Genomic DNA, 22,296 nt, shown 5'->3' with positions numbered 1-22,296 from the left:
CATAGAGGCAGAAGTGGAAATTCTGGAGCAAAACGTGCCTGGGGGAAACCACCTGCTTCGTGGCAGCCTACCTTCCCGGGAGGTAGTGGAACAGGGGTTCCTGGAGACGGAGGCAGTAGCAGTCAATTACTGCGGACTGTTTGTGGGAAAAATCAGCTATTCTGCGGTGTGACAGTTTTTCATCAAGCATCTGGAGGAGGTTCACATAGCCACATGCAAGATAGGTCAGCAGAAGGTGAAGAGTGGTCAGGGTCCCAATGTTGGCACCACGGCCCTGCGTCAACACATGCTTCACCACCATAAAGCGGCCTGGGAGAACCGTGGCTCCGATGTAGTGGTCCAGCCTGCTGCATCCCCCAGTGGCATTCCGCTCCCTCTTTCTGCCAGCCAAGGATCCACCACCTCAGCCAAAGGGGGCTGTGTGTCATACCCTCCTTCTGTCGCTCCAGATGCTCCTACTCCTCCCACTTTTAGTCAGCCATTCCGCCAACGGCGAAGCCATGTCCAAGAGACAACAGTATGCGCCCACTCATCCAACGGCACCGAAACTGAACATGCTCCTGTCCAAGTTGCTGGTGCTGCAGTCCCTCCCTTTTCAAGTGGTGGACTCTGCACCTTTCAGAGAATTGATGGCTTGTGCCGAGCAGAGGTGGAGAGACCCAAGCAGTCATTTCTTTGTGAAGAAGGCAGTACCAGCCCTGCATAAGTTTGTACAAGAGAAGGTGGGCCAGTCCTTGAGCCTGTCTGTGTTCAAAAAGTGCACGTCAGCGCCGACGTGTGGAGCTGTAACTACGGGCAGGGACAATACTTGTCTTTTATGGCCCACTGGGTAAATGTGGTTCCTGCACAGCCACAACAGCAACTATGACAGGTCACACGCTTCGTCCTCCACGCTCTCAGGCAGTTGGTCCTGTTACAGTGTGCGACTCCGCCTCCTCATCCTCTGTGTCCTCGGCCTCCACTGCACGTCCAAATTTTGGTGGCACTTAATCGTACCATGTGTGTAGGGCACGGTGGTGTCAAGCTTTTCTTCACATGGTTTGCCTTGGCGAACGGAGTCACACAGGGGAGGAACTGCTAAAGTTCATTCGTAAAGAAATCAGAGTATGGCTTACTCCACGAAATCTGGAAATGGGAACCATGGTGACCGACAACCTGAAGAACATGGGTTTACATGGTTTTAGCCAGCATGGGTTTACTAAGGATAGAAGTTGTCAAACCAATCTAATTTGCTTTTATGAAGAGGTGAGTAGAAGCCTTGACAGAGGAATGGCTGTGGATATAGTGTTTCTGGATTTTGCTAAAGCATTTGATACTGTCCCTCATAGACGTCTGACAGGTAAGTTAAGGTCTTTGGGTTTGGAAATTTTAGTTTGTAACTGGATTGAACACTGGCTCATGGATCGTACCCAGAGAGTGGTGGTCAATGATTCGTACTCTGATTGGTCCCCGGTTATTAGTGGTGTACCCCAAGGTTCAGTACTGGGACCGCTGTTTAATTTATTTATCAATGATATAGAGGATGGTATTAACAGCTCTGTTTCTATCTTTGCAGATGACACCAAGCTTTGTAGCACAGTACAGTCTATAGAGGATGTGCATAAGTTACAAGATGACTTGGATAGACTAAGTGTCTGGGCATCCACTTGGCAAATGAGGTTCAATGTGGATAAATGTAAAGTTATGCATCTGGGTACTAATAACCTGCATGCATCGTATGTCTTAGGGGGGATTAAACTGGCAGAGTCACTGGTAGAGAAGGATCTGGGTGTACTTGTAGATCACAGACTACAGAATAGCATGCAATGTCAGGCTGCTGCTTCCAAAGCCGGCAGGATATTGTCATGTATCAAAAGAGGCATGGACTCAAGGGACAGGGACATAATACTCCCCCTTTATAAAGCATTGGTACGGCCTCACCTGGAATATGCTGTTCAGTTTTGGTCACCTGTCCATAAAAGGGACACTGCGGAGTTTGAAAGGGTGCAGAGACGCGCGACTAAACTAATATGGGGCATGGAACATCTTAGCTATGAGGAGCGATTAAAGGAGTTACAATTGTTTAGTCTTGAGAAGAGACGTTTAAGGGGGGATATGATAAACGTATATAAGTATATTAATGGCCCATACAAAAAATATGGAGAAAAACTGTTCCAGGTTAAACCCCCCCAAAGGACGAGGGGGCACTCCCTCCGTCTGGAGAAAAAAAAGTTTAGTCTCAAGGGGCGACACGCCTTCTTTACCGTGAAGACTGTGAATTTATGGAACGGTCTACCTCAGGAACTGGTCACAGCAGGAACAATTAACAGCTTTAAAACAGGATTAGATACATTCCTGGAACAAAATAAGATTACTGCTTATGAAGAAATATAAAATCTCATCCCTTCCCCAATATCGCGCCACACCCCTACCCCTTAATTCCCTGGTTGAACTTGATGGACATATGTCTTTTTTCGACCGTACTAACTATGTAACTATGTAACATAGTGTCCATGCTGCGACAAGGAAGTGTGAAAAAAGCACCTTTCAGAGAATTGATGGCTTGTGCCGAGCTGAGGTGGAGAGTGCCAAGCAGTAATTTCTTTGCGAAGAAGGCAGTACCAGCCCTGCATAAGTTTGTACAAGAGAAGGTGGGCCAGTCCTTGAGCCTGTCAGTGTGTACCAAAGTGCACGGCAGCGCCGACGTCTGGAGCTGTAACTATGGTCAGGGACAATACATACATAGTAAGAGTCCATCAAGTTCAACCTATAACCCTAATGAGTCCCTACTGAGTTGATCCAGAGGAAGGCAAAAAACCCTCATACTAGAGATAAAAAAATCCATTCCAACTCCAAATATGGCAGTCAGAATAAATCCCTGGATCAATGTTCTGTCCCTAGATATCTAATATACATAACCAGCAATGTTCTTACTCTCCAAAAGTGCATCCAGACCCCTTTTAAAATTATTTTACAAAGTTCACCATGACCATCTCCTCCGGGAGAGTATTCCAGTCTCACTGCTCTTACAGTAAAGAAACTAAACGTAGAGGATGCCCCCTTGTTAAAGATACAGTCCTGGATATGAATATATCATGGGAGAGATCCCTGTACTGTCCCCTGATATATTTATACATAGTTATTAGGTCTCCCCTAAGCCTTCTTTTTTCTAAACTAACCCTAATTCTGATAATCCTCCCATTACCGGTATTACTCTGGTTGCCAGTCTTTGAACCTTCTCTAGCTCCACTATATCTTTCTTGTACACTGGTGCCCAGTACTGTACACAGTATTCTATGTGTGGTCTGACTAGTGATTTGTACAGCGGTAGAATTATTTCCTTGTCGTGGGCCTCTATGCTCCTATTGATGCACCCCATGATTTCATTTGCCTTGGCAGCAACTGCCAGACATTACATAGTTACATAGTTACATAGTTACATAGTACGGTCGAAAAAAGACATATGTCCATCAAGTTCAACCAGGGAATTAAGGGGTAGGGGTGTGGCGCGATATTGGGGAAGGGATGAGATTTTATATTTCTTCATAAGCATTAATGTTATTTTGTTAAAGGAATGTATCTAATCCTGTTTTAAAGCTGTAAATTGTTCCAGCTGTGACCAGTTCCTGAGGTAGACCGTTCCATAAATTCACAGTCCTCACGGTAAAGAAGGCGTGTCGCCCCTTTAGACTAAACCTTTTCTTCTCCAGACGGAGGGAGTGCCCCCTCGTCCTTTGGGGGGGTTTAACCTGGAACAGTTTTTCTCCATATTTTTTGTATGGGCCATTAATATATACTTATATACGTTTATCATATCCCCCCTTAAACGTCTCTTCTCAAGACTAAACAATTGTAACTCCTTTAATCGCTCCTCATAGCTAAGATGTTCCATGCCCCATATTAGTTTAGTCGCGCGTCTCTGCACCCTTTCCAACTCCGCAGTGTCCCTTTTATGGACAGGTGCCCAAAACTGAACAGCATATTCCAGGTGAGGTCGTACCAATGTTTTATAAAGGGGGAGTATTATGTCCCTGTCCCTTGAGTCCATGCCTCTTTTGATACATGACAATATCCTGCCGGCTTTGGAAGCAGCAGCCTGACATTGCATGCTATTCTGTAGTCTGTGATCTACAAGTACACCCAGATCCTTCTCTACCAGTGACTCTGCCAGTTTAATCCCCCCTAAGACATACGATGCATGCAGGTTATTAGTACCCAGATGCATAACTTTACATTTATCCACATTGAACCTCATTTGCCAAGTGGATGCCCAGACACTTAGTCTATCCAAGTCATCTTGTAACTTATGCACATCCTCTATAGACTGTACTGTGCTACAAAGCTTGGTGTCATCTGCAAAGATAGAAACAGAGCTGTTAATACCATCCTCTATATCATTGATAAATAAATTAAACAACAGCGGTCCCAGTACTGAACCTTGGGGTACACCACTAATAACCGGGGACCAATCAGAGTACGAATCATTGACCACCACTCTCTGGGTACGATCCATGAGCCAGTGTTCAATCCAGTTACAAACTAAAAATTTCCATTGGTCACTACAGCTAAATTTAATGTTAACTAAGACTCCCAAGTCCTTTTCCACATCAGTCTTCCCAAGTGTGCTCCCATTTAATACATAATCCCAGCCCAGATTTTTCCTCCCGATGTGCATTACCTTACATATATCAGTGTTGAACCTCATTTGCCACTTCCCAGCCCAAACCTCCAACCTATCCAGATCCATTTGTAACAGTGCACTGTCCCCTATTGTGTTTACCGCTTTACAGAGTTTAGTATCATCTGCAAAGATTGCTACTTTACTATTCAACCCCTCTACAAGGTAATGAATATAATAAATAGGACAGGACCCAAGACTGACCTCTGTGGTACCCCACTAGTAACAGTCACCCAATCAGAATTAGTACCATTAACCCCTTAAGGACCAGGTCATTTTACACCTTAGGACCAGAGTGTTTTTTGAACATCTGACCACTGTCACTTTAAACAATAATAGAGATGAGCGAACTTACAGTAAATTCGATTAGTCACGAACTTCTCAGCTCGGCGGTTGCTGACTTTTCCTGCATAAATTAGTTCAGCTTTCCGGTGGGCTGGAAAAGGTGGATACAGTCCTAGGAAAGAGTCTCCTAGGACTGTATCCACCTTTTCCAGCCCACGGGAGCACCTGAAAGCTGAACTAATTTATGCAGGAAAAGTCAGCAACCGCCGAGCCGAGAAGTTTGTGACGAATCGAATTTACTGTAAGTTCGCTCATCTCTAATTAAGAACTCTGGAATGCTTTTAGTTATCATTCTGATTCCGAGACTGTTTGTGACATTCTACTTTAACATGGTGGTAAATTTTTGTGGTAAATTGCATCCTTTCTTGGTGAAAAATCCCAAAATTTGATGAAAAATTTGAACATTTTGCATTTTTTCTAAGTTTGAAGCTCTCTGCTTGTAAGGAAAATGGATATTCCAAATAATTATTTTTTTTGATTCACATATACAATATGTCCACTTTATGTTTGCATCATAAAATTGACATGTTTTTACTTTTGGAAGACACCAGAGGGGTTCAAAGTTCAGCAGCAATTTTCCAATTTTTCACAAAATTTCCAAACTCACCATTTTTCAGGGACCAGTTCGGGTTTTAAGTGGATTTGAAGGGTCTTCATCTTAGAAATTCCCCACAAATGACCCCATTAAAAAACTGCACCCCCCAAAATATTCAAAATGACATTCAGTCAGCGTTTTAACCCTTTAGGGGTGTCACAGGAATAGCAGCAAAGTGAAGGAGTAAATTCACAATCTTCATTTTTTACACTCGCATGTTCTTGTAGACCCAATTTTTTAATTTTTACAAGGGGTAAAAGGAGAAAATGTATACTTATATTTGTAGCCCAATTTCTCTCGAGTAAGAAAATACCTCATATGTCTATGTAAAGTGTTTGGTGGGCGCAGTAGAGGGCTCAGAAGAGACAAGGGGATTTTGGAGAGTACGTTTTTTCAGAAATGGCTTTTGGGGGGCATGTTGCATTTAGGAAGCCCCTATGGTGCCAGAACAGAAAAAAAAAAAAAAAAAAAAAAACACATGCCATGCCATTTTGGAAACAAGACCCCTTGAGGAACGTAACAAGGAATTAAGTGAGCCTTAATACCCCAGAGGTGTTTCACGACTTTTGCATATGTAGAAGAAAAAAAAAAATTTTTAAAATATAAAAAATTTCCCCATTTTTGCAAGGGTTAATAGTAGAAAATACCCCCCAAAATTTGTAACCCTATCTCTTCCGAGTATGGAGGTACCCCATAAGTTGACCTGAAGTGCACTATGGTCGAACTACAATGCTCAGAAGAGAAGGAGTCATATTTGGCTTTTTGAGAGCAAATTTTGCTCGGGGGGGCATGTCGCATTTAGGAATCCACTATGGTGCCAGGACAGCAAAAAAAAAAAAAAAAAAACACATGGCATACCATTTTGGAAACTAGATCCCTTGAGGAACGTAACAAGGGGTACAGTGAGCATTTACCCCCCACTGGTGTCTGTCAGATGTTTGGAACAGTGGGTTTTAAACATTTTTTAATTTGCACAGCCCACTGTTCCAAAGATCTGTCAGACACCAGTGGGGTGTAAATTCTCACTGCACCCCTCATTACATTCCATAAGGGGTGTAGTTTCCGAAATGGGGTCACATGGGGGGGTTTTGTTTTTTTGCGTTTGTCAAAACCGCTGTAACAATCAGCCACCCCTGTGCAAATCACCTCAAATGTACATGGTGCACTCTCCCTTCTGGGCCTTGTGCGCCCCCAGAGCACTTAGCGCCCACATATGGGGTATCTCCATAGTCGAGAGAAATTGCATTACAAATTTTGGGGGGCTTTTTCCCCCTTTTACCTCTTTTCAAAATTAAAAGTATAGGGCAACACCAGCATGTTAGTGTAAAAACATTTATTTTTTTTTACACTAACATGCTGGTGTAGACCCCAATTTCACCTTTTCATAAGGGGTGAAAGGAGAAAAAGCCCCCCAAAATTTGTTAGGCAATTTCTCCCGAGTACAGCGATACCCCATATGTGGCCTTAAACTGTTGCCTTGAAATACGACAGGGCTCCAAAGTGAGAGCGCCATGCGCATTTAAGGCCTGAATTAGGGATTTACATAGGGGTATTCTACGCCAGTGATTCCCAAACAGAGTGCCTCCAGCTGTTGCAAAACTCCCAGCATGCTTGGACAGTCAACGGCTGTCCGGCAATACTGGGAGTTGTTTTGCAACAGCTGGAGGCTCCATTTTGGAAACAGTGGCGTACCAGACGTTTTTCGTTTTTATTGGGGAGGGGGGCTGTGTAGGGGTATGTGTATATGTAGTGTTTTTTACTTTTTATTTTATTTTGTGTTAGTGTAGTGTTTTTAGGGTACAGTCACAAGGGCGGGGGATTACAGCGAGTTTCCCGCTGCGAGTTTGAGCTGCCGCGCAAAATTTGCTGCATCGCAAACTTGCAGCCTGATACTCACTGTAAGCCCCCTGCCCATGTGAATGTACCCTGTACATTCACAGGGGGGAGGGGGGGGGACCTCCAGTTGTTGCAAAACTACAACTCCCAGCATGCACAGTCTATCAGTGCATGCTGGTAGTTCTAATTTTGCAACAGCTGGAGGCACTCGGGTTGGGAAACACTGAGTTAGGAAACAATGTTTCCCAACCAGTGTGCCTCCAGTTGTTGCAAAACCACAACTCCCAAACATTCTCAGGCATGCTGGAAGTAGTAGTTCGGCAACATCTTTAGAGACAGATGTTGCCGAAATACAACTCCCAGCATGCTTGGAGTTGTAGTTTAGCAACATCTGGAGGACTACAGTTTGCAGACCACTAATACAGTTGTTCCCAATCTGTGCCCTTCCAGATGTTGCAAAACTACAACTCCCAGTATGCCAAAACTGCCTGGACAGTTTTGGCATACTGGGAGTTGTAGTTCTGCAACATCTGAAGGGCCAGATGTTACAGAACTACAACTCCCAGCATGCCTGGACAGTAAGGGCATGCTGAGGATGTGTAGTTTTGCAACATCTGGAAGGGCACAGTGCTCCCAAAACTGTGGACCTCCAGATGTTGCAAAACTGCAACTCCCAGCATGCCCAGACGCCAAGGGTTGTCTGGGCATGCTGGGAGTTGCAGTGTAAGGGGACCAGATGGAGCAGTCCAGATCGCTTTACGGCGGTCTGGACTGCTGCAAAGGTCACGCAACGCCGCCGAAGATCCACTCACCTGTCACCACCGCCGTCGTCTCTGCCGCCGGGATCCGGGTCTTCAGGGACGAGGCAAGTACCGGGGCCGGTCCCCAGCACTCCCCCGTCCCCCGCCGCATCCTCCGGTCTTCCTCCCGTTCTCTCCGGACTTCCAGGGGCCAGGCAGGGCGGGAGGAAGTAAACGCCCCCCCCCCCCCCCCCCGCCCCCGCGATTGGTCGGTTAGCTAACCGAGGAATCGCAGGGGATAGGAGGAGGTGGCAGGCTTGCCACCTCACTCCTATACTTCAGCATGGTCCTGGCTGTCTGACAACCGGGATCATGCAAAATTACCGGGCGGTCGGGTCCCAGAGACCCGATCAGCCCGGTATCGCTGCAGATCGCAGGGGCGATTTCCCTCACGATTTGCGGCGATCTCTGACATGGGGGGCAGACATGGCCCCCTCCTCGGCGTTTGCCCTTGTTGCCTGCTGAAGCATTTCAGCAGGCATCTGCTTCCGATCTCTGCCCGGCGTGTGGCAGGGACCGGAAAATGCCAGGGCATAAGTTTACGCCCTGGGTCCTGAACAGGTTAAACCTCCTGTGCCAGAGACCACTGATTAGACACTACCACCATCACTGCTGTACACTGGCTAATGCCAGTGTACAAATTCTGTTACTATTCCAAAAAGGCATAGTTTTTCAAGCGCCTGTAAAAACCCATGCCATCTTCATAGCTTAGCAGACTACAAAGCTCTTGCTATTCCCAAAAAAAGGTAACATTTTTGAAACAAGCCACTGTGGCTTCCGATATCTTACTGTAGCATAGTTCATAAGGTTAAAAAAAAAATGCCAGATTCCAACCTATATCCCTAATGCGTCCCTATTGAGTTGATCCAGTGGAGGGCAGTTAGGTCACCCCTAAGCCTTTTTTCTAAACTAAACCCCAATTCTGATAATCTTTCTGGGTACTGTAATCCTCCCATTCCCCTTATTACTCTGGTTGCCCGTCTTTGAACCCTTTCCAGCTCCACTATATCTTTCTTGTACACTGGTGCCCAGTACTGTACACAGTATTCCACGTGTGGTCTGACTAGTGATTTGTAGAACGGTAGAATTATTTCCTTGTCATGGGCATCTTTGTCCCTATTGATTTACCCCATGATTTTATTTGCCTTGGCAGCAGCTGCCCGACACTGGTCACTACAGCTAAGTTTACTGTTAAAGGGGTTTTCCACCATATGGTGATTTTAGTACGTACCTGGCAGACAGTAATAGACATGCTTAGGAAGGATCTGCACTTGTCTTGGGGCTAAATGGCTATGTTGTGAGATTACCATAACACTGTGGCTAGCTTTTTGTGAACTTGTATTTCCTGTTTCACTTATGTTTTTTTACTACAAATCCCACAATGCCATTTTCCTCCCTCCCACACATCAGCCACCCCACCCATTGAAGCATAAATGAGCTGCATTCAAAAGACCTGTGGTTTTCAATCAGAGTGCCTACAGCTGTTGCATTAGTTGCAGATTGATCTCTCCACCCATTGAAGCAGACAGGCTCCCTGTCATCAGCTGACTAGCGAGTCAGGTCTCGGCCGCATTGCAAGCTGGGAAAAATCCGAGACCGTCATTTTGTATGCTGGGAAAAATAAATATTGGGGTGAAAATCACGTAAGAATTGTGAGAAAACCGTCACACACAGGTGCAGACACTATATTATGAACTACACTAACTTTACAGCTCCTGTAGCATAGTCAAAAAAAATAATCCTGTAATACCCCTCTAACCCCTTAAGGACGCAGGACGTAAATGTACATCCTGGTGAGGTGGTACTTAACGCACCAGGACGTACATTTACGTCCTAAGCATAACCGCGGGCATCGGAGCGATGCCCGTGTCATGCGCGGCTGATCCCGGCTGCTGATCGCAGCCAGGGACCCGCCGGCAATGGCCGACGCCCGCGATCTCGCGGGCGTCCGCCATTAACCCCTCAGGTGCCGGGATCAATACAGATCCCGGCATCTGCGGCAGTTCGCGATTAAAATGAACGATCGGATCGCCCGCAGCGCTGCTGCGGGGATCCGATCATTCATAACGCCGCACGGAGGTCCCCTCACCTTCCTCCGTGCGGCTCCCGGCGTCTCCTGCTCTGGTCTGTGATCGAGCAGACCAGAGCAGGAGATGACCGATAATACTGATCTGTTCTATGTCCTATACATAGAACAGATCAGTATTAGCAATCATGGTATTGCTATGAATAGTCCCCTAAGGGGACTATTCAAGAGTAAAAAAAAATGTAAAAAGTAAAAAGTAAAAAAAAAGTGAAAAATCCCCTCCCCCAATAAAAAAGTAAAACGTCCGTTTTTTCCTATTTTACCCCCAAAAAGCGTAAAAAACTTTTTTTATAGACATATTTGGTATCGCCGCGTGCATAAATGTCCGAACTATTAAAATAAAATGTTAATGATCCCGTACGGTGAACGGCGTGAACGAAAAAAAATTTAAAAAGTCCAAAATTCCTACTTTAATACATTTTATTAAAAAAAAATTATAAAAAATGTATTAAAAGTTTTTTATATACAAATGTGGTATCAAAAAAAAGTACAGATCATGGCGCAAAAAATGAGCCCCCATACCGCCGCTTATACGGAAAAATAAAAAAGTTATAGGTCATCAAAATAAAGGGATTATAAACGTACTAATTTGGTTAAAAAGTTTGTGATTTTTTTTAAGCGCAACAATAATATAAAAGTATATAATAATGGGTATCATTTTAATCGTATTGACCCTCAGAATAAAGAACACATGTCATTTTTACCAGAAATTGTACGGCGTGAAAACAAAACCTTCCAAAATTAGCAAAATTGCGTTTTTCGTTTTAATTTCCCCACAAAAATAGTGTTTTTTGGTTGCGCCATAAATTTTATGATATAATGAGTGATGTCATTACAAAGGACAACTGGTCGCGCAAAAAACAAGCCCTCATACTAGTCTGTGGATGAAAATATTAAAGAGTTATGATTTTTAGAAGGCGAGGAGGAAAAAATGAAAACGTAAAAATTAAATTGTCTGAGTCCTTAAGGCCAAAATGGGCTGAGTCCTTAAGGGGTTAAGACTCCTAAGTCTTTTTCCAAATCAGTCTTCCCAAGTATTCTCGGATTTAATACATAATCCCAGCCTGGATTTTTCCTCCCCATGTGCAAAACATTACACCGGCAGGCATCTGCCTACAACCAAGGATACTTGATGGCACTTTTTTGTGTGAATAATCCTCAAAAATCTGAAGAAGCTGTTACTTTAATACATTCTTCCCTAAATTAAGTTTTTTTTTTTAGTCTTTTTTTTTTGACAGATTCTTCCTGTTGTGGTAATCTAGCACATTTTTCTTTTGCAGTTTGCAAAGGGATTAGTGGCGCTGGTTAGGCTATGTTTCCACACAAGTTTTCCTGGCATTTTTTTGTAAACTGCCACTGCAGTTTTTTAAGCCAAAGCCAGAAGTGTATTCAACAAGAATGGAAAATATAAAAATAGAAAGACTTAAAATTCGCTTTCCCACTGGGTCGACTTTGGCTAAAAAAACAGCAGTGGCAGAAAAATAAATACATACACAAAAAAAAAAAAAAAAAAAAAAAAAAAAAAACACTGTGCAAACCTAGCCTCCTGCTCACATTGGCCATGTTCACACATCAGAATTTCCGTGCTGGATTCCGCATTGTAATTCGGCTTAGAGATTCCGGTGCAGCAGAGTACCGCTGAATTCAACAGGATTCTGCTGCGTTGTGCACACAGCGGAATTTCCATCTCCGCAGAGACAGCGCATTCTTGGGTGGTCCTAGCGCTAGCATGTTTATGCTTGCACCCGCAGTTTGCAGAATGTCCGCATGGATATTCTCCATGCGGACATTCCGTTGTGTGAATATAGTCTTACAGTGCTACTTTTTTATGTTGGGTTATAACTCAGTGGTACAGCATTTGCCAATTTATCGTGTGTGACCTTGTTTGAGATCTATGCTGTCAGGATTTAGAAGATAAGCAGGTATAGCTCGATTAGTCCCGGAATGGGAGACTGCCTTGTATCCCAAGCTGTATCCAAAAAAAAAAAAAAAAAAAAAAAGAAAGGAAATCGAAAATAAAATTACACTAAGCCATAAATTCTCTTTCCTTTAGTCTACAGCACCAGCATATATTTCCCACCAAATAAAATTGTTATACAGCAGACCTTAAAGGATCGTTAATTGTAGTCATTAGAAGTACAATGTGAGGCAATGTGGTAGTAGGCATTAGGCTATGTTCACACACCAGAATTCCAATGCAGAAGAGTCCCATTGATTGCAAAGGGATTCTGCTGCCCTGTGCACGTAGCAAAATTCTAATTCCAGTGTCAGCAGAAAGAATGGAAACGTCCATTCTTTCTGTGGACACCGCACGGAAGGCATTACAGTCTATGAAACGATGTGTTCCCTAGTGGTCCTAGTGCTAGCATGTCATGCCGGCGCCCGCAGTCTGCAGAATGTCTGCACAAAGGTTTTCCGTGCGGACATTCTGACATTTGAACACAGCCTTACATAGACTGTGCAATTCACTTGATACCATTTGTCCTATCCTTGCAGGAAGATAGAATCTGCTTAAATTTGTGCTGGTAACTAGGGATATCGTGATACCATTTTTTTTCTCTCTTTATCTTCTTCTATGGGGAAATAATACAACACGGAGCACAGTAAGGGACCTCCAGATGTTAATCTCAGGACTTTTAGACCTTTAGCTGCGATCAACTCTGATTGCGACGTCTAAAGGGTTAATGCAAGTCGCAGCTATGACGCGCGCTCAGCTGCTGGGCGCGCTTCATAGCCAGGGACCAGATGTAGGGCGTAAATTTATGCCAGTCGTCCTCTAGGAGTTGATCTGAGCAGAGAGCTGACCGCACCTCTCTGATACCTGCCAGCGGGAGTCTCGCTGAAAAGTATCGGATTAGGTATCAGGGACATTTGCCTTAGTACAAGTACTCGTGCAAATGTCCAGTATTGGTCCCGATACCGATATCTGTATTGGGAAATCCCTAATGGTTACAAAATTTACACTTTCCCTAAATCCCTTTTCAATTAAAAAAATAACCTACATGTTAAAAATGTGCAACTTGCACAAAAATGTTTATTCTGCAAATCCAAAATTTTGTGTGTAACACTATTTAGGCCACAGTAATCACCACTTACTACCTGTTTTGAGACTCAGGAGGAATCACCAGCATAAGAACACCATGAAGAATCATAAGGCTAGAAGCTCCCCAGCACAAAGATGAGTACAGCAAGCCAAACCTGAAGGATACAGAAGAGAAAACAAAAAAAACTAAATATAATTAGATAGTAACATAGCCTTAGAAATTAAATAAGTACTCCATTGGAATTTCTTATTCCTGTGGAGCATACAGCAGCTGATAAGTACTGGAAGGATTAAGATTTTTTAAATAGAAGTAATTTACAAGTCTGTATAACTTTCTGGCACAAGTTGATTTAAAAAATATTTAATTTTTAATAAATTAAGAGTTTTCCCACCCGAGTTTAATGGTTATGGCTGTAAAATAAAGAGTACCTATCATTAGCAAAAAGGTTTTTAACTTACTTGGATAAAATGTGTAAAATTTGTGTAAAATGTTTTGCCCTTACAGCTATTGTTAGGAGACCAGATACAGGAAGTGTGGATGCCCTGAGGCTCTGTGACGCTTCACACTGGAGGATGATTGACAACTTGGGAGCCTGCACAGAGCCCTGCTTGTCCTGCCCTCACTTCCTGTATTTGGTCTCCCAGAGGCACACAGGCAATAGCTGCAGAGACAGCATTTTTTCACCCAAAAATATGCAAAATGTATTAACCAATGTATATTACAAATATACATATTGGTGTTATCTACATTATATGTAGTTTTTGCTAATAACAGGTACACTTTAAGTATTGGACCTTTTTAAAAACCCTTTACATGCCAACATTTGTCTGTATTTAGGCATGTTTTGAGATGTCAATATGCCATGAAAAAAAATCACAACTGAAAAAGCCTTTTTTGTTTTTTTGCTGCAGCAGAAAGTTGTTAAAAAAAAAATAAAATAAATTAAATAAGTGTCCAAAAGACACAAAGAAAGGGATGCAGATGAAAAAAAAAAAGTGTTCGTTTTTTTTAGACTGATTAACACCTATTTTTTGAGTCTCTAAAGCCGGTGTGTGCACAATTTCCAGACACCAAGTTAAAGTGCAAAAAAGGAGTGGACCAGAAATTTATGGGAAAGATAACATTTTTGTCTTTCAGACATTTTAGTCACTCTCGTGCTTTTCATGATATAGCTGCATGTTGAGGAGCCTCCAGAAAAAACAGACCATAATGTGCACCATGGAATTTGATGGGAAGGTTTATGAATCCCTTCCTGGCATTCCTTTGTCTAATTTGACGCAAAAGCGTTGCTATTTTTTGTGCAAAATGTTTGTGCATTTGCATATTCCCCTGTTTATTTACAAACCCCATTTGCTGGACTCTAGAAAGTCTATTTTAGAAGTCATGAAAATTTGCTTGAGGTTTCACTTATGGAGCATAGGGTACATTTATATTAGGTACAGTCATGGCCGCAAATATTGGCACCCCTGAAATTTTTCTAGGAAATGAAGTATTTCTCACAGAATAAGGATTGCAGTAACACATATTATATATACATACACTGTACATACATACATACACACACACACACACACACACACACACACACACACATTTATTCCCTTTGTGTGCATAAAAAAAAAAAATATTATATTATATATTTTGTTTCAGAGATCTAGATTTGCCTTTTTCCACAGTGCGCAACATTATTAAGAAGTTTGCAACCTATGGCACTGTAGCTAATCTCCCTCGGCGTGGATGGAAGAGAAAAATTGATGAAAGGGGTAAAACGCAGGATAGTCTGGATGGTGGATAAGCAGCCCCAAACCAGTTCCAATGATAATCAAGCTGTCCTGCAGGCTCAGGGAGCATCAGTGTCAATGAAAACTATCAGTCAACATTTAAATGAAATGAAACACAATGGCAGGAGACCCAGGAGGACCCCACTGCCAGGGCCAGATTAAGGCTGCCTGGAAGACTGAGCACTTCATTATGATGGCCCCCCCCCCCATAGTTCCCCCGCATTAGGGTGCAGTTCCCCCCGCATTAGGGGTGCAGTTCAGTTCCCCCACATGGGGTGCAGTTCAGCTCCCCCCCCCCCACCAGTAAGTGCAGTACAGTCCCATCCCCCCCCCCCCCATTACGTCCAGTACAGTTCTCCCCCACCCATTACGTGCAGTACTCCCCTCCACCCCCCCCCCCCATTATGGGCAGTACAGTCCCCCCACATTAGGTTTGCAATATAGTTCCCCACATTAGGGGCAGTACAGTTCCCCCATAGACATACAGCCTTCAGCCATATACAGTGTATGGCTGGAGGCTGTATACCCGTTTACTGCCCCAGTGTTCCGACCACCACTCCTCCGGTCCGGGGTCACCATCTACTACATAGCAGTAGGTCCCAGGACCAGAGCAGTGGTGACTTACCATCTGCATGTCCTCCTCACTGCTCCGCTCTAAGGGCACGTGCATGGGATATCAGTGACGTCCCTGCGTGCGCTACCTCCCGGCAGCCCCAGCGTTTTTAAAGTTAACGCGGGGCCGCAAAGAGGTAACCTAGACATCCTTGTGTCCTGAAAAGATTTTTCAGGACACAGGGATGTCCCGAATGTGACGAGGGGCCCCTGCGGGCACGGGACCCGGAGCAGGCTTTCCATGAGAGCCAATGATGATCCGGCCCTGCCCACTGCGGACACCGAGACATAAAAAAAACAAGACTATTTTTTGCCAAAATGAACTTTAGTAAGCCAAAATCCTTCCAGGAAAAAAAAGTCTTGTGGACAGATGAGACCAAGATAGAGCTTTTTGGTAAAGCACATCATTCTACTGTTTATCATAAACAGAATGAGGCCTACAAAGAAAAGAACACAGTACCTACAGTGAAACATGGTGAAGGTTCAATTATGTTTTGGGATGTTTTGCTGCCTCTGGCACTGGGTGCCTTTAATGTGTCCAAGGCATCATGAAATCTGGAGGATTACAAACAGATTTTGGGGCGCACTGTACAGCCCAGTGTCAGAAAGCTGGGTTTGCATCCAAGATCTTGGGTCTTCCAGCAGGACAATGACCCCAAACATACATCAAAAAGCACCCAGAAATGGATGGAGAGTTCTGAAGTGGCCAGCAATGAGTCCAGATCAAAATCCCATTGAACACCTGTGGAGAGATCTTAAAATTTCTGTTGGGAAAAAGCGCCCTTCCAATTAGAGAGACCTGGAGCAGTTTGCAAAGGAAGAGTGGTCCAACATTCCATCTGAGAGGTGTAAGAAGCTTATTGATGGTTATAGGAAGCGACTGATTTCAGTTATTTTTTCCAAAGGGTGTGCAACCAAATATTAAGTTAAGGGTGCCAATAATTTTGTCCAAACCATTTTTGGAGTTTGGTGTGACATTATGTCCAATTAGCTCCCCCCCCCCCCTCCTTTTTTGGTTTACTTCACACAAAAGGGAATAAACTCGTGTATAGCAAAACAAGTGTTACTGCAATCCATTTCTGTGAGAAATACTTCATTTTCTAGAAAGATTTCAGGGGTGGCAACATTTACAGCCATGACTGTATATTGTATATAACACACCGGCATAAAATCTGCTCTTGGTTGAGTGGTGGCAAAATACACCACATGGGCTCTGGAATCATATCATTGGCTGCTGTTTCTGCTTTACTTGATAAACCACTCCAAAATACAGCTATAGTCTGGTACTTCAGGTTTTACTTAGGGTGTATCCACAAGTCTCAAAATCCCACATTTTTCTGAATTTTTTTAGGGCAAAACAAGCACAACTTGGGAATAGAAATATTGGAACTTATTGTGCTGCAGTAGAAACAAACATATTTTCAGTAAATAACAGAATGACAATTTACCATCAGCACCAAACAAATGATTTTATAGATGCACCAAAGGTGTCTGAAAACATTAGTGCCAATGCCCCTGCAAGTCTTGCATTGTGCAGATTTGTGTAAGATGGCACTAAACCAGTTATATAAATGGCATATCCATTGAATGTCATAATTTTCTGAGGTTCCAGAAAATTAGCTTACTTCTAAAAGCTTTTAAAGGGAATCTGTCAGTTCTTTTAGGTTCAGATAATGTTTGATTGGCAACTAATATCCTCTGTAGGAAAGATACAAACATATACAGGGTGGGCCATTTATACGGATACACCTTAATAAAATGGGACTGGTTGGTGATATTAACTTCTTGTTTGTGGCACATTAGTATATGTGAGGGGGGGGGGTCGGATCAGGAGACCTTGGGGGCCATTCAACTGGCCCACGACGACCAATCCACTTTCCAGGAAACAGATCCGAGCATTCCTAGATGATCAGACACCCATAATGTGGCGGTGCACCATCTTGCCGGAAAAACTCAGGGAACGTGCCAGCTTCATTGCATAAAGTGGGAAACATATCATGTAGCAATTTCGCATATCCAGTGGCCTTGAGGTTTCCAGTGATAAAGAATGGCCCCATTATCTTTGTAAGCCATATACCGCACCATACCATAAATTTTTGTGTTCCAACAGTCTTGGAGGGATTTATCCAATGTGGGTTAGTGTCAGACCAATAGTGGTGGTTTTGTCTGTTAACTTCACCATTCATATAAAAGTTTGCCTCATCACTGAACAAAATCTTCAGCGTAACCTGAGGGTCCTGTTCCAAGTTTTTTTGCCCATTCTGCAGCACCTGAAACTACAGATACTGGAAGCCTGTGCTAGCATTTCTCCTGCGGTGTTGCTATCAGTGTGTGAAGAGTGGGAGAAGAGGGTTGCATTGACAATCCAACACAATGGGCAGCACATTGAACACATTTTATAAGTGATCAGAAACTTGTAAATAACTTATGAAATAATAAAGTTACATTGAAACAAAGCACATTGTTTTTTCTTGTGAAATTCCCAATAAGTTTGATTTGTCACATGACCCTCTTCCTATTGAGGAAACAAAAGTTGGATTCAAAATGGCCATAATGGTCACCACCCATCTTGAAAAGTTTCTCCCCTCGCATATACTAATGTGCCACAAACAGGAAGTTAATATCACCAACCATTCCCATTTTATTAAAGGTGTATCCGTATAAATGGCCCACCCTGCACAATTTCCTTTATATTTCTTAGTCAAGTGTCAAGGAGGCAGTGCTAAGCTGCTCAAGTGTCACAGCCTGGCCCACCTCCTCACCTCTCCTTAACCTGTTGGGGACGAAGGGCGTAGCCATACGCCAGTGGGAATTTCGGTCCCCGCCGCGTGCCAGGCGGGGACCGGACCAGGGTGACTGCTGATATCGATCAGCAGGCACCCCGCGCAAATGCCCAGGGGGGTCAGACAGACACCCCCCCCCCCCCCAAGTCGGCGATCAGAGCAAATCGCAAGTGAATTCACACTTGCGATTTGCGCCGGGTCATACGGGTCTATGGTGACCCGGAATATAAGGGGAATGGGGGTTGTCTACGACACCTACGATCCCCCTGAAGGGATAGGAGTGAGGTGGCAGGGGTGCCACCCCTCCTATCCCTGCTATTGGTGGTCTATACGCGACCACCAATAGCAGATCGGGGGCAGGGGGGTTAACTTTAGTTTTCCCCGTCCTGCCCACCCACAATAGGCGGAGCAGGATGGGGAAACCGGTGGGGACTGGTGCCGAAGATACACTTACCGATCCGGAGGCAGAAGAGGAGGGACGTGCGGCAGAAGAGGACGGCTCCCTGGATCCTATGGAAGCCAGTAAGTTGCCTAGCAACATCTGGAGGGCTACAGTCTGAGTCTACTATACAGTGGTCTCTAACCTGTAGCAAAACTCCCAACATGCCCATACAGCTGTTTGGGCATGCTGGAATATGTAGTTTTGCAACAGCTGGAGGGCTACAGTTTGAGACCATTACACAGTGGTCTCTAAACTGTATCCCTCCAGATCTTGCAAAGCTACAACTCCTAGCATGCCCAAACAGCTGTTTGCTTTCTGGGATTTGTAGTTTTGCAACATCTGGAGGGTCACAGTTTGGAGATCACTGTGCAGTGGTCTATAAACTGTAGCCCTCCAGATGTTGCAAAACTGCAAATCCCAGCATGCCCAAACAGCATGCTGGTAGTTGTAGTTACGTACCTCCAGCTGTTGCATAACTACATCTCCCAGCATGCCCTTCGGCAATCAGTACATGCTGGGAATTGTACTTTTGCAAAAGCTGGAGGCACAATGGTTGGAAAATACTGAGTTAGGTGACAGAACCTAACTGAAGGTTTTCCAACCAGTGTTCCTCCAGCTGTTGCAAAAGTACAACTTCCAGCATGCATGGTCTCAGTGCATGCTGGGAGTTGTAGTTTTGAAACAGCTGGAGATTTGCCAACCCCCCCCCCCCCCCCCCCCCCCATGTGAACGTACAGGGTACATTCACATGGGCAGGTTTACAGTAAGTTTCCTGCTTCAAGTTTGAGCTGCGGGAAACTCACCGTAACTGGTGGGAAACTCACCGTAACATGCCAGTGCGAATGTGCCCTAAAAATACTACACTACCACAAAATAAAGGTTAAAACACTGCATATACACCCCCTTACACTGTCCCCCCAATAAAAATGAAAAACATATTGTACGGCAGTGTTTCCAAAACGGAGCCTCCAGCTGTTGCAAAACAACTCCCAGCATTTCCGGACAGCCATTGACTGTCCAGGCATGCTGGGAGTTTGGCAACAGATGGAGGCACCCTGTTAGGGGTATTCTACCCCAGTGATTCCCAATGTCTACCCCTATGTCCACCCCTATGCAATCCCTAATTTAGTCCTCAAATGCGCATGGTGCTCTCTCATTTTGGAGCCCTGTCGTATTTCAAAGAAACCGTTTAGGGCCACATATGGGGTATTTCCGTACTCTGAAGAAATTGCACTACAAATTTTGTGGGGCTTTTTCTCCTTTTACCCCTTATGAAAAGGAAAAGTTGGGGGTTACACCAGCCTGTTAGTGTAAAAAAATTTAACATTTTTGAAATTTTTTTTTTTTTTTACACTAACATGCTGGTGTTGCCCATACTTTTTATTTTCACAAGCAGTAAAAAAAAAAAAAAAAAAAAAAAAAAAAAACCCAAAATTTGTAACGCAATTTCTCCTCAGTACGTAAATACCCCATATGTGGGCGTAAAATGCTCCTTGGACACAAGGCTCAGGATTGAGAGCGCCATGTATATTTGAGGCCTAAATTGGCGATTTGCACAGGGGTGGCTGATTTTACAGCGGTTCTGACAAACGCAAAAACAAATACCCACATGTGACCCCATTTTGGAAACTACACCCCTCACGGAATGTGACAAGGGGTATAGTGAGCCTTAACACCCCACAGGTGTTTGACGAATTTTCATAAAAATTGGATGGGAAAATTGAAAAAAAAAAAATTTTTTAAATCACTAAAATGCTGGTGTTACCCTAAATTTTTCATGCTCGCAAGGGAAAAAAGGAAAAAAGCCCCCCAAAATTTGTAACCCCATTTCTTCTTAGTAAGAAAATACCCCATATGTGGATGTAAAGTGCTCTGTGGGCAAACTACAATGCTCAGAAGAGAAGGAGCGCCATTGGGATTTTGAAGAGAAAATTTGCCCCCCATAGTGCCAGAACAATGGACCTCCCCCACATGTGACCCCATTTTGGAATCTACACCCCTCATGTGATGTATTAAGGGGTGCAGTGATCATTTACACCCCATAGGTGTATGACAGATTTTTGGAACAGTGGTCCGTGAAAATGAAAACATTTTTCATTTGCACAGCCCACTGTTCCAAAGATCTGTCAAACACCAGTGGGGTGTAAATACTCACTGCACCCCTTATTAAATTCTGTGAGGGGGTAGTTTCCAAAATTGGGTCAGATGTGGGGGGGGGGGGTTCCACTGTTCTGGCACCACAGGGGGCTTTGTAAACGCACATGGCCCCTGACCACCATCCCAAACGAATTCTCTTTCCAAAAGCTCAATGGCGCTCCTCTTCTGAGCATTGTAGTTTACCCGCAGAGCATTTTATGTCCTAACATGGGGTATTTCCATACACAGAAGAGATGGGGTTACAAATTTTGGGGGGCTTTTTCTCCCATTACCCTTTCTAAAAATGGTAAATTTGGGGGGGGGGGACTGCACTTTAGTGAAAAAATTTTTTCTCATTTACACAGATTTTAATGAAAAGTCGTCAAACACCTGTGGAGTGTTAAGGCTAACTGGACCCCTTGTTACGTGCCTTTTAGGGGTGTAATTTCCAAAATAGTATGCCATGTGGGGTTTTCTGCTGTTCTGGCACCGTAGGGGCTTTCTAAATGTGACATACCCCACAAAAACCATTTCAGCAAAATTCACTTTCCAAAATCCCATTGTCCTTCCCTTCTGAGCCCTCTACTGTGCCCGCCAAACACTTGACATACACATATGAGTTATTTCCTTACTCGAGAGAAATTTGGTTACAAATTTTTTTTTTTTTTTTTTTTGGGGGGGGGGGGCTTTTTCTCCTATTACCACTTGTAAAAATTCAAAAGCTGAGTCTACAAGAACATGTGTTAAAAAAAAAAATAATAATAATATTTTGAATTTTCTCCTTCACTTTGCTGCTATTCCTGTGAAACACCTAAAGGGTTATCACATTTATTGAATGTCATTTTGGATACTTTGAGGGGTGCAGTTTTTATAATTGGGTCATTTGTGGGGTATTTCTAATATGAAGGCCCTTCAAATCCACTTCAAATCTGAACTGGTCCCTGAAAAATTCAGATTTTGAAAATTTTTTGAAAAATTGGAAAATTGCTGCTGAACTTTGAAGCCCTCTGATGTCTTCCAAAAGTAAAAACATGTCAACTTTATGATGAAAAAATATAAAGTAGACATATTGTATATGCAAATCAATATATAATTTGTTTAGAATGTCTATTTTACTTACAAGCAGAGAGCTCCAAAGTTAGAAAAATGACAAATTTAAAAATTTCTTAAAATTTTTGA

General features: G+C 43.6%; 1 protein-coding gene across 1 annotated transcript in view; it reads right to left on the bottom strand.

The window, feature by feature from the left end:
* LOC130291895 (G-protein coupled receptor 143-like) overlaps positions 1-22,296 on the bottom strand; it is a 190,717-nt gene that overhangs the window by 84,496 nt on the left and 83,925 nt on the right. The window contains exon 5 of the mRNA XM_056541328.1: positions 13,419-13,517. Coding sequence (XP_056397303.1) covers positions 13,419-13,517 — 99 coding nt within the window. The remainder of the gene's footprint in view (positions 1-13,418; positions 13,518-22,296) is intronic.

This window comes from Hyla sarda, chromosome 9 (assembly GCF_029499605.1).
Source record: "Hyla sarda isolate aHylSar1 chromosome 9, aHylSar1.hap1, whole genome shotgun sequence".
NCBI classification, from domain to species: Eukaryota; Metazoa; Chordata; class Amphibia; order Anura; family Hylidae; genus Hyla; species Hyla sarda.
The sequence above is the reverse complement of the archived record's forward strand: the minus strand, read 5'-3'. Positions and strand labels throughout refer to the sequence as shown.